Source organism: Babylonia areolata, chromosome 24 (genome assembly GCF_041734735.1).
Source record: "Babylonia areolata isolate BAREFJ2019XMU chromosome 24, ASM4173473v1, whole genome shotgun sequence".
Taxonomy (NCBI): Eukaryota; Metazoa; Mollusca; class Gastropoda; order Neogastropoda; family Buccinidae; genus Babylonia; species Babylonia areolata.
In genome coordinates, this window is record NC_134899.1 from 43165240 (window position 1) to 43179610 (window position 14371).

The window sequence follows — 14371 nt, forward strand, 5'->3', positions numbered from 1 at the left end:
CTGTCTGTGTGACTGTCTGTCTGTTTGTCTGTTTATCTAAAACCTCCTCCTCCTCCTCCTCCTTCTTCTTCTTCTTCTTCTTCTTCTTCTTCTTCTTCTTCTTCTTCTTCTTCTTCTTCTTCTTCTTCTCCATCGTTGTCGTCGTCGTCGTTGTCGTCTTTTCCTTTTCCATCATCGCTTTGTTTCTTGTTTTCTTAATAAGAAAGCGTTCCACTGAAATGAAAACGCGCATAATTATTTGATATCAGAAGAGAAGTGGTTTTACCACGCGACTCATAACCAGTTTCTATACCATACATGGGTATATTGTGCGAGGATTTTTTTTCTTCTAATATTATAAAGTCTGAATGTTTGATTTGCTTAATGTTATACATCTGTCTATTCATCTGGATGTGCCACTGTAGCATTTAACCACGGTTTTCTCCAAACCAGGAGAATATCGACTTAACTGAAAGAAGTTCACGAAACTATCATAATAAGCCTGCTACTGCAGCTGAGAGCAACGCGAAATGGTGTGCAAACTGCAAGCAGTGACTAGAGATCAAACACCGTAAGTCGGCGTCAGTTCTCTCCATGTAGATCAACTGTAATCTGGTGATTTATCATACTGCTTCTTCTTCGTCGTCGTCGTCTCCCTGCTTTGCCCAGGGTGTGAAATCACTGTGAGATGTGGTTAAAAGCAGCGTCCATGTTTCGTTAAAAAAAAGAAAAGAAAAAAAAGAAAACACACACACACACACACACACACACATTGCGAGGTAGTTTGTAGTATCACTCGTCAGCGCTGCAGTTATGTGTGTGTGGAAGAATTATTAGGAAAGAAGCCTTTAAACTGGTCCAACGGCAGGGCTTTTTTCTGATTCTGTAACTTGGGAGTCTGCGACAAGCGTTGGAACTGAATATTAGCCGTATGCATTTGTGTTCTGTGGGAGTCTTCGACAAGGGATTACACCGAATATTGTTAGCCGTTTGTATTTGTGTTACGTGGTAGTCTGTGACAATATATTACACAGAGAATAGTGCTGGTAGTTTGCAATTGCCATAAGTCTTCTTGGGAGTCCGTGACAGAGGATTACACTGAATAATTGCTGGCCGTTTGCATTGCGTTAGTTTGTCAACGACTTCGTTTAAGAAAATGAAACCATGTCAGTTCAGTCTGACAAAACATCCCATAGTATTGCGGAGGGTAAAATAATGTAAAAACCAAACTGCATTAACGTCCAGACCATGGTAAAATGTTTTGACGTGCTTCGTTTTGTGACATGCGATTTATGCGACTAGCTGGAAGATAATAGTGGAACTATAACAATACGACAACAATACTAATAACAACAACAGCAGCAGCAGAAGAAGAAGAAGAAGAAGAAAAAAGAAGAAATAACAACATATGAAATCGTGGGTCTTTTTCGGAAAGGCTTAAAAATTGTGCCGTCGCATTATATTATACTCACCGATAAGTTTCCAACAAGTGACTCTTCACAGTGAGTTGTTTGTTGTGCAAAGTGCGGGCCAGTGTGTTGTGGTGAGAACATTTTTGATTTTATTTTTCCTCTTCTTCTTCTTCTTTTCTTTCGGGTGACAAGCGGTCAGCAGTGGTCATCAGTGAAGTCAGTGTCATATGGTGTCACCATGAAGGGGAGTGCTCCCCCCTGCTGCTCCCTGACCGCCTGTGTGGTCATGGTCACTGTCCTCCTCGCCTGCCTCCCCGTGGTCAGCCTGGTCAGGTGAGTTGTATTCCAATCTGTTGTCTGCTACCGGACACGCTTTTGTTTGTTGCTTGTTGACACACGCAGTCTATGCTGCGAAGTCGGGCATTTGAATTTCACATTTGTTCATTCGTTCAGTCGTTCGTTCATTTATTCGTTCGTTCGTTCGTTCATTTGTTCGTTCATTCGTTCATTCATTTTTTCGTTCGTTCGTTCTTTTATTCGTTCGTTCATTCGTTCGTTCGTTCATTCATTTGCTATTTCGTCCTCTTTAGAGAGATAGATAGACAAACAGACAAACACACAGACATATATCTTTAGATAGATAGATAGATAGATAGATAGATAGATAGATAGATAGATAGATAGATAGACGGGAGACACTGTTGTGAAGACTATTGGACGTTGGACTTGTGATCCAGTGTTCAGCAGTGATCAGGGTTCGAGGCCCCCGTTTTGGCGTGGCGCTGTGCTCCTGGGAAAGGCAGTTGTTTGTTTGTTTGTTTGTTTGGGTTTTTTTTTCTTCAGATTTTCCTCAGGTGTGAATGGATACCTGACTTCGGTTGGGGAAAGTTAACGTGGCGGAAGGAGAGGACTGGGTCCCGCCTTCCCGTTGTGGAGCCCCAGATACAGTGTATATATGCATCACTATCACCACGGCAGTAAAAAGCTTTGGGGCATTCAACCTCTTAACGTTTATATATGTACATACTGGACCGTTAAACACTGCAAAAGACCGATCATTAAACAGTCCTGGGCGGTCTGGTAACAACGTGGTACATACTGCACCGTTAAACACTGCAAAAGACCGCATCATTAAACAGTCCTGGGCGGTCTGGTAACACTATGGTACATACTGCACCGTTAAACACTGCAAAAGACCGCATCATTAAACAGTCCTGGGCGGTCTGGTAACACTATGGTACATACTGCACCGTTAAACACTGCAAAAGACCGCATCATTAAACAGTCTTGGACGGTCTAGTAACACCATAGTACATACTGCACCGTTAAACACTGCAAAAGACCGCATCATTAAACAGTCTTGGGCGGTATGGTAACACCATGGTACACACTGCACCGTTAAACACTGCAAAAGACCGCATCATTAAACAGTCCTGGACGGTCTGGTACATACTGCACCGTTAAACACTGCAAAAGACCGCATCATTAAACAGTCCTGGACGGTCTAGTAACACCATAGTACATACTGCACCGTTAAACACTGCAAAAGACCGATCATTAAACAGTCCTGGACGGTCTAGTAACACCATAGTACATACTGCACCGTTAAACACTGCAAAAGACCGATCATTAAACAGTCCTGGGCGGTCTGGTAATAACGTGGTACATACTGCACCGTTAAACACTGCAAAAGACCGATCATTAAACAGTCCTGGGCGGTCTGGTAACACTGTGGTACATACCGTTAAACACTGCAAAAGACCGATCATTAAACAGTCCTGGACGGTCTGGTAACAACGTGGTACATACTGCACCGTTAAACACTGCAAAAGACCGATCATTAAACAGTCCTGGGCGGTCTGGTAACAACGTGGTACATACTGCACCGTTAAACACTGCACAAGACCGATCATTAAACAGTCCTGGGCGGTCTGGAAACAACGTGGTACATACTGCACCGTTAAACACTGCAAAAGACCGATCATTAAACAGTCCTGGGCGGTCTGGTAACGTGGTACATACTGCACCGTTAAACACTGCAAAAGACTGATCATTAAACAGTCCTGGGCGGTCTGGTAACAACGTGGTACATACTGCACCGTTAAACACTGCAAAAGACCGATCATTAAACAGTCCTGGGCGGTCTGGTAACATTATGGTACATACTGCACCGTTAAACACTGCACAAGACCAATCATTAAACAGTCCTGGACGGTCTGGTAACACTATGGTACATACTGCACCGTTAAACACTGCAAAAGACCGCATCATTAAACAGTCCTGGGCGGTCTGGTAACACCGTGGTACATACTGCACCGTTAAACACTGCAAAAGACCGCATCATTAAACAGTCCTGGACGGTCTGGTAACAACGTGGTACATACTGCACCGTTAAACACTGCAAAAGACCGATCATTAAACAGTCCTGGGCGGTCTGGTAACAACGTGGTACATACTGCACCGTTAAACACTGCAAAAGACCGATCATTAAACAGTCCTGGGCGGTCTGGTAACACTGTGGTACATACTGCACCGTTAAACACTGCAAAAGACCTATCATTAAACAGTCCTGGACGGTCTGGTAACAACGTGGTACATACTGCACCGTTAAACACTGCAAAAGACCGATCATTAAACAGTCCTGGGCGGTCTGGTAACAACGTGGTACATACTGCACCGTTAAACACTGCACAAGACCGATCATTAAACAGTCCTGGGCGGTCTGGAAACAACGTGGTACATACTGCACCGTTAAACACTGCAAAAGACCGATCATTAAACAGTCCTGGGCGGTCTGGTAACGTGGTACATACTGCACCGTTAAACACTGCAAAAGACTGATCATTAAACAGTCCTGGGCGGTCTGGTAACAACGTGGTACATACTGCACCGTTAAACACTGCAAAAGACCGATCATTAAACAGTCCTGGGCGGTCTGGTAACAACGTGGTACATACTGCACCGTTAAACACTGCAAAAGACCGATCATTAAACAGTCCTGGACGGTCTGGTAACAACGTGGTACATACTGCACCGTTAAACACTGCAAACGACCGATCATTAAACAGTCCTGGGCGGTCTGGTAACAACGTGGTACATACTGCACCGTTAAACACTGCACAAGACCGATCATTAAACAGTCCTGGGCGGTCTGGAAACAACGTGGTACATACTGCACCGTTAAACACTGCAAAAGACCGATCATTAAACAGTCCTGGGCGGTCTGGTAACAACGTGGTACATACTGCACCGTTAAACACTGCAAAAGACCGATCATTAAACAGTCCTGGGCGGTCTGGTAACAACGTGATACATACTGCACCGTTAAACACTGCAAAAGACCGCATCATTAAACAGTCCTGGGCGGTCTGGTAACAACGTGGTACATACTGCACCGTTAAACACTGCAAAAGACCGCATCATTAAACAGTCCTGGACGGTCTGGTAACAACGTGGTACATACTGCACCGTTAAACACTGCAAAAGACCGATCATTAAACAGTCCTGGACGGTCCGGAAACACCATGGTACATACTGCACCGTTAAACACTGCAAAAGACCGCGTCATTAAACAGTCCTGGGCGGTCCGGAAACACCATGGTACATACTGCACCGTTAAACACTGCAAAAGACCGCATCATTAAACAGTCCTGTAACACTATGGTACATACTGCACCGTTAAACACTGCAAAAGACCGCATCATTAAACAGTCCTGGACGGTCTGGTAACACTATGGTACATACTGCACCGTTAAACACTGCAAAAGACCGCATCATTAAACAGTCCTGTAACACTATGGTACATACTGCACCGTTAAACACTGCAAAAGACCGCATCATTAAACAGTCCTGTAACACTATGGTACATACTGCACCGTTAAACACTGCAAAAGACCGCATCATTAAACAGTCCTGTAACGCTATGGTACATACTGCACCGTTAAACACTGCAGCAGACCGCATCATTAAACAGTCCTGTAACACTATGGTACATACTGCACCGTTAAACACTGCAAAAGACCGCATCATTAAACAGTCCTGGACGGTCTGGTAACAACGTGGTACATACTGCACCGTTAAACACTGCACAAGACCGCATCATTAAACAGTCCTGGACGGTCTGGTAACACTATGGTACATACTGCACCGTTAAACACTGCACAAGACCGCATCATTAAACAGTCCTGGGCGGTCTGGTAACACTATGGTACATACTGCACCGTTAAACACTGCAAAAGACCGCATCATTAAACAGTCCTGGATGGTCTGGTAACACAAAGGTACATACGTACTGCACCGTTAAACCAAGCGAAAGACCGCATCATTAACCCTTTTTACTGCAGAACCTTTGTGAAGAGAGATCAGTGTTGCATGAATGCTAAGCGCGATTACTATTTTTTTGTGTTCCTTTGGGCGCTGCGTTTGCTGAACAAAAATAGTGCAATCCCAAGATGTTAGGAAGAAGGGCAATGCCCACACATTTCCCCCCTCAAGACGGAGAGAGTAGAGTAGGTATGGGTAATTGCGAACAGCGTGTAATTGCGATCGATTCGTATACCGCCCCACTTCGAAGCATTCTTAATGGTTGCATTTCACAATTTAACGTCTGCTTCGGCCTTTTTCTAATACCTTTATGAATATCCATATTCAAGAACCAGTCAAACATCGGCTATTTCTGGCTGTTTCCACGCTATTTCTTCTCTTCGCGCACGACTGCCGACCAAGGTTACAAACGTGCTCTCAACATCCAAAAAACAAGTGAAGCAAGTTGTACGACTTGACCTTGACACAGTTTAGAACAGTTGATTTGATCGGATATGTAGAATGCGCATTACTAGTGCTGGGAGAATTTAAGAAAGCATATTGGTGACAGATCAGAATGTCAGTTTTGACTGGAATCTGCAAAATAGTGTCGTTTGCAATTAGACCATTGGATATTTTGACGTGAGTCTATTTGCGAACAAAGCTGCACAATTACTGAACACCCTAAAACCAACAATACAACAGTTTGTTGCGATGTTCCAATAGCATGTTATGTCTGATGAGTTAAAGAACTGTTTCTGTTTTAATTTTCTGCATGTACCCAAAGCCATCGTTCGCAAGTAGGCTTGCCCGTTTGTATTTACCCTTAGTCATCCATGTTATTTCAAAAGTCGACAAAACGTTGAAAAGAATGAGCAGACTAACTTTTCCTTGTGCAACCAGTCGGAGAAAGCCTTCAAAAACAAACAAAAGAACTACGTTCGACTATCGTAGGACATGTTATCTTTTCAGTACACACGTTGAGCTGGTCGCTTTGACTGGATCGTTCGTAATTAGGCTTATCTACCCTACTGTTCACATTAAGGTGTTGACGTTCACCCTGTCACACATGGGATTGGAGGAGAAGAAATGTGGATAATACCGGAAGAAGTCCCCCATAATAATGGTGACTCAGCTGTAATCTGTGTCTTTATTTCAGTGAGGTGACAGGCCTTCACAAACTCGTCAGCAACAGCAGTCTAGTAGCAAAAGCCGACATAATGTCTGTACCATTAAACAGTGTGAAAGGCCGCATCAGTAAAAACAGTGATGCGGACAGCGACATAACATAATGATAGGCATCGCACCATTAACCAGAGTTATTGGCGACACAATTGAACAGTGTTGTTTGTCCCCTAGATTGCACTATTCAATGGTCCACAGTATTTCGTTGGGGGATGGAGGTGTGAATAACTTATAATAATATTTGGTATCTTGTGGTCAATTTCTTCCTTTTTGATGTTCATATATGCGTTCTGTTTGTAAACGCCTAGGGCTTATTTTCAAGTTTAAGCGTAAATGCTCATAATGACAATAATAACAATGATAATAATAGTAAAGAGTATATATATATATATATATATATATATATATATTTATATATATATATGTGTGTGTGTGTGTGTGTGTGTGTGTGTGTGTGTGTGACCTAGATATAAAAATAGAAAAGAAGAAAGTGTACTTCCAGTGCACAGCCAGCGATATTGGTCTAAATGCAGGATGCGTTTTCCTCCACCACCCCCCTCCCCCCCGGCCCCCCTGACTTTTATTTGATTCATTTTGTCTTTATTTTATTCGTTTTTATTTAATCTTATCTTATTTTCATTTGGTTTCATTTTCTCTGTTTATCTTGGTTAATTCAATTGCTTTTTTGAAAAAAAAAAAGAAAGAATTGATTGTAAAACTGAATATCCTTAACAATTGAAAATGAAACTGATGTTAAGCATGCATATTCAGCTGTGCAATCAAAATTTTGAATTCCAGTCGGATGAATAACGATGCACTGTATCCGTGGGGAAAAAAATCCAGGTTCTGTTTTAGAAGATGGAATTTAAAAAAGAAAGAAAGAAAAGTTTCTAACAAGAAATGTGAGTATGACTCCATCTCTTGTCAAAACAACGTGGGTGCGTAGGCCGAAATGACCCTACTGACACGAGGACGAAAAAGGAGCGGACGAGTTTTTGGTGGGAACAAAGCGCAGACGAAACGAGCGTACAGGGGAAACGTGCTCACTCTTGGGAGCTTGTGCGTGCAGGGGTAGGGGGGAGAGGGTGGGGAGGTAGGGGTGGTAGGCTGTAAAGTGGGTTTGTGAAGGTGGAGGGGGAGGGGAGGAGTTGGAGGCGGGGGGGGGGGGGAGGAATGATTTCGTTTTGTTCCCCTTCCTGATCACCGTAACTTGTGCTCTGGCACGTGTTTATAAAGATGGGATGGGGCGTGGGGTGGAGACAGAGAGGGGTGGGGGTAGAGAGGGATAGTGATGGAGAGAGAGGGAGAGAGAGGGAGATTCAGGGCAGAGAGAGAGGGGGGGAGAGATAAAAAAAAATATATAGAAAAAGAGGGGGAAAGAGATGAAGAGAGAGAAAAAAATAGAGGGAGAGAGAGAGATTAAGAGAGAGAGGGAGAGTAAGGGAGGGAGACAGAGAGAGGGGGGAAAGAGAGAGAGAGAATACGAACGCGAATGCGAAAAGTTTTATTCAGTTCAGGCCAATGCCCCTTACTGAAAGGGGCAATCATATATATATATATATATATAGAGAGAGAGAGAGAGAGAGAGAGAGAGAGAGAGAGAGAGAGAGAGAGAGAGAGCTTGGAAAGGTCACACACACACACACACACACACACACACACACACACACACACACACACACACACTTCTGTATTAGGTACGCCCACATTCTTCTTCCAGATATATCGGACAAAGAAACAAGATGACTACGAACAACTTTTTTTTTAAATACCCGTGGGATACCGAACCAGACGGATATATTCAACATATTCGACCCATATTCCTTGGAGACGGGCAGCAAGAAATGTCATATGGAAACTTTGTTCAGGAACCGCCACTGTGGAAAGATAGCTTTAGTCACGAAGAGTTCTTGGACTTGATTGGATGGAAGTGCAGTCCAAGAAAGTTGATTATGATTGAGTGATTTTGCATTTTGAATATGTGTTAAGCTTTGCAAACAATAGAACAATGTCTTAGAAACTGTTTTCAGACTTTTCGTCCAACTTTCTTTTCTGTTATAATCTGAGTGGATGCAGTCGAAGAGAAAGGGATACTATTTTGTTTCACGTACTTTTATTTCGAACATTCACAGTGCCTGAATTCATATACTGAAATGTATAGATGGTCTCAAGTACGTGATCAATGAAAACAATTTGTTACGATTGATGGTGTGTAGAGAATGGACATCCTACATCCTAAACATACAAATAGAATGAAAATAAGTTACCAACAAAAGTTTATTTTAAAATTACATACCATCTCTTGCAAAGACACACACACACACACACACACACAATGAATAAACAAAAATAAAACCTGCAGCCCCTCAAAAAAATGCTCTGCGTGCGTGGGCTTGTCTTGGACATATCCTTGGCCTGCAGAGAAACCATAATATACAATATCTGGAAAATGAGGGGTAAACAGGAAGTTTATATTCTATCTTATTTTATTTTTAATCAGGCGAACATGCAGCGCGCGTGAACAGCGTATTTCCTTAATCTTCCTTCGCGAAGCCGAGGCTCGAGGATTGTAAATATGGCCAAACACGAAATGACAGATAATAGAAAGAAGTGTTGTTGTTCTTCTTCTTCTCATTGGATCTCTGTGTATTCACTGTGAGGTGATTTGGACATGTATCAGTTCATTCATTTCAGCTGGCACGCACTCCCTCATGCAATGGGTGTGGAGTGTGGGTATGGAAAGGAGCTGGGTATGGGGGCTAGGTGTGTGTTGAGGAACAAAAAGTATCAAGAAAAGCTTGCAGTGGAGTGGTGAGGAATGCAATAGAATAGAATATGTCTTTATTACCAAGTGTACCGGGGTCACAAGGAATATTGGGGGGGGGGGGGGGGGGGGGGGGGGGGGTAGTACATAACAATAGATACAGTAGAAATTAGGATACATACAAGGGATATCAATATAAAAACTTGTGTATACTCACACATGCACGCACTGTGCACACACACACACACACACACACACACACACACGCACATGCATGCACGCGCGCGCACACACACACACACACACACACACACACACACACACACGTTTGAACAAAATCTGCATATTACATGTGTATAGGGCTGATGACTGATTCGTCCTAGATGATTGATTTTGCTTTTTTGAGTAGCCGCTTATGATATATGTCTTCCAGAGAAGGTACATCAGCCCCGGTAATCTTGGTGGCAGTTGTTTTACGATTCTGTTCAGGGCTGCGTCTTCTGCAAATCATGGTTTATCAATGATACTACTACTGAAATAAGTCACAACATGCTACCTACTACATATTGGCAAATGACCTCCGTGAGTAATGTTACAAATCGCTGGGAATCATTCAAACAATTTAATGACGGGCGAAATAGCCGAATGGTTAATAAAGCGTTGGACTTTTAATCTCAGGCTCCCGGGTTCGAATCTCAGTAACGACGCCTGGTTGGTAAAGGGTGGAGAATTTTTTTCCGATATCCCAGGTCGACGTTGTGCAGACTCACTAGTGCATGAACCCCCTTCGTGAGTATACGCAAGCAGAAGGTCAAATACGCACGTTAAAGATCCTGTAATCCATGTCAGCGTTCGGTGGGTTATGGAGACAAGAACATGCCCAACATGCATACTCCCGAAAACGGAGTATGGCTGCATACATGGCAGGGTAAAAACGGTCATACACGTAAAAGCCCGCTCATGTACATACGAGTGAACGTGGGAGTTGCAGCCCACGAAGGAAGAAGAAGACGAAATAGAAGAAGAAGAAACACCTTGAATATCACAGTGTCTTGTGCTCAAGTGTATCCCCAGGTCGTCATTACTCTTGCTAAGCCAAAGGCACCTGAATCACTTCATTGCTGCTTGCGCTAACCCTTCAGCGAGCATTCAGGTAAATAAGAGAAACAAACCTGTGTCAGTTCATATACCTTTTGCTCGACATGAGCACACAACAACCACGATGTTTCTTAATGGCAGCCACATTTGGACATGAACCGTTAATACAGAGTAAGCCTAAACAAAGACAGAACACACACATTGTGACATCGGTACATTTAATCTGATTGTGAAAATGAGTGTGGCACACACACACACACACACACACACACACACACACACACACACACACACACACACACACACAGAGAGAGAGAGAGAGAGAGAGAGAGAGAGAGAGAGAGAGATTCAAAAACTTTATTATTTTATTAATCTTTTACTCTTTTTATCACAACATATTTCTCTGTGTGAAATTCGGGCTGCTCTCCCCAGGGAGAGCACGTCGCTTTTTCTGCCTGCGATTATATTTGTTTTCCTATCGAAGTGGATTTTTCTACAGAATTTTGCCAGGGACAACACTTTTGCTGCCGTGGGTTCTTTTACGTGCGCTAAATGCATGATGCACTCGGGACCTCGGTTTTTCATCTCATCCGAATGACTAGCGTCCAGACCACCACTCAAGGTCGTGGAGGGGGAGAAAATACTAGCGACTGTCGGCATGATTCGAACCAGTGCGCTCAGATTTTCTCGCTTCCTAGGCGGACGCATTACCTCTAGGGCATCACTCCATATTATTATCCAAGGATAAAGATTTTAGGCATTACCTAGTCTTCCGATCTGTCCTTGTGACAACAATAACAACAATAACCAAAAGACAAAACAATGGAGAGAGAGAGAAAGAGAGAGAAAGGGAGAGAGGGAGGGCCGGGGGGCGGGGGGGCGGGGGGGTGGGGGGCAGAGACAGAAAGATACAGAGAGAGACAGAAAGACACAGAGAGATTAGAAAAGAAATAAGGATACCTAATGTTGGAAAATAAGAAAGGTACAAAAGTGAAGCCATTGCGGCTTGTGCTATTCATCAGTTTGCAAACAGGTGAATAAGAAATCAAGAAAATAAATCTAGAGGCTCGGTATTATAAGAATTAATCATAATAATCAAACTTTGAAAGAGAATGGGCATTACGAGCGTTGGAGTATACCTTCTGTGATACAAAGTGGAAACCATTAGTCCTGTACTACACGTTTTGCATAGTTTAAGAGTGTCTTTGAAACTATTGAAAAGGAAAGGGCGGATATAAAGGGGAAGGGTGTGAGTGTGTGGGTGAGGAATCGAAAACAAAACACAACACTCTTTAGTGATAAAATAACGGTAGATACTTTGGCATCTTTGATAAAATAATAATAATAATAATAATAATAATAATAATAATGTATTTTTATATCGAGTCCTTGCTCTCTAAGAGCTCAGGGCGCTTTACATGAAAGAGAAAAAAAAATATTACAAGTTCCATAAAACATTCATGACCACTCTTTATCAAACGCCCCCCCCCCCCCCCCCCCCCCGCCCTAACCCCCCCCTCCACTCTCTCTCTCTCTCTCTCTCTCTCTCTATCTATCTATCTATCTATCTTTCCCACTCTACGTACATCCAAAGTGAGCTGACATGGGTGGTGTTGGAAAACAAGGAAGCCGAGAGTAATGTGAGGCACACGCAGAAAAAAAAACAACAACAAACAAACCCAAAAAAAAAACAACCTTGAAAACAAAAACCGAAATTGAAAATAAGTAATGTGAAAAGCAGTATCAGTATGCATAGCAGGCACTATCATGTGAACCAAAACAGACATGTCACTGTGGATTGGAGATGTCATGAATTTTAAGTGCTCCCTCTTGTTTGAGCTACACTGTTCTCCCGCCCTTTTTTTCCAACAACCCCTGCCCCCCACCCCCACATCCTCACCCCTGTCCCCGCCCCACCCCCATGCAATGCACTACACACAATACACACGCATACATACATACATGCACGCACGCGCGCATACACACACAACACAACGCACACACACACGCACAAGCACATACACACATGGACAGACAGACAGAGACGGACACACACACACACACACACACACACACACACATGCACACACATACAGCCTTACCACCACCACCACCTCCACCACCTCACCATCCTCACGCCCGGTATCGAACGGGCAATTTGCATGGCAAAGCACCAGCAGCAACAACCCGCCGGTTATACCCTCCAGCCTTGAGGCACTTAATCTCTGGGATCAATTTTACGGCTTTGAACAAACTGAGACGACAGGTCGCGCTGCCTTCCGCCTCAATCACCCGCTTTGTAATCAACGCTGCCTCTGTTATTGCTTCACGTCGCAGACAGACAGGGAGACAGACACACACAGAGACAGATCTGGTCACGTGTACCCCATCTTACCTCCCTTTTCAGAGGGGAAGGAAGGTCGTCAAAGCCATGGCCAATGTAGGAAGATGGTCCAATCCATGGCTAAAGTAGGAAGATGGTCAACTCCATGGCTAAAGCAGGAAGATGGTCCAATCCATGGCTAAAGTAGGATGATGGTCAACTCCATGGCTGAAGTAGAAAGATGGCCAAATTCATGGCTAAAGAAGGATGATGGTCAACTCCATGGGTAAAGTAGAAAGATGGTCAGCTCCATGGCTAAAGTAGAAAGATGGTCAACACCATGGCTAAAGTAGAAAGATGGCCAAATTCATGGCCAATGTAGGAAGATGGCCCAATCCATGGCTAAAGTAGGATGATGGTCAACTCTATGGCTAAAGTAGGATGATGGTCAACTCTATGGCTAAAGTAGGATGATGGTCAACACCATGGCTAAAGTAGGATGATTGTCAACTCAGTGGCTTAAGCAGAAAGATGGTCAGCTCCATGGCTAAAGTAGAAAGATGGTCAACACCATGGCTAAAGTAGAAAGATGGCCAAATTCATGGCCAATGTAGGAAGATGGTCCAATCCATGGCTAAAGTAGGATGATGGTCAACTCCATGGCTAAAGTAGGAAGATGGTCAACTCCATGGCTAAAGTAGGATGATGGTCAACTCTATGGCTAAAGTAGAAAGATGGTCAACTCCATGGCTGAAGTAGAAAGATGGTCAGCTCCATGGCTAAAGTAGAAAGATGGTCAATGGGATGGTCAAATTCATGGCTAAAATAGGAAGACGGTCAATAGGATGGTAAAATTCATGGCTAACATAGGAAGATGGTCAAATCCATGGCTGAAGTAGAAAGATAGTCCAATCCATGTCTAAAGTAGGAAGATGATCCAATCCTTGGCGAAAGTAGGATGGTTAAATCCATGGCTGAAGTAGGAAGATGGTCCAATCCATGTCGAAAGTAGGAAGATGGTCCAATCCATGTCGGACGTAGGAAGATGGTCCAATCTATGTCGAAAGTAGGATGGTCCAATCTATGGCGAAAGTATGATGGTCCAATCCATGACGAAAGTAGGATGGTCCAATCCATGGCTGAAGTAGGAAGATGGTCCAATCCATGGCGAAAGTAGGATGGTCCAATCCATGGCGAAAGTAGGATGGTCCAATCCATGGCGAAAGTAGGATGGTCCAATCCATGGCGAAAGTAGGATGGTCCAATCCATGTCGAAAGTAGGATGGTTAAATCCATGGCTGAAGTAGG

General features: G+C 43.5%; 1 protein-coding gene across 1 annotated transcript in view; it reads left to right on the forward strand.

Moving 5' to 3' along the window:
• Positions 1-1629: 1629 nt before the first annotated feature.
• Positions 1630-14371, forward strand: part of LOC143298639 (gamma-aminobutyric acid receptor subunit beta-like) — a 353929-nt gene continuing 341187 nt past the window's right edge. Inside the window, exon 1 of the mRNA XM_076611519.1 lies at positions 1630-1724. Within this exon, the coding sequence (XP_076467634.1) occupies positions 1630-1724 (95 nt within the window). The remainder of the gene's footprint in view (positions 1725-14371) is intronic.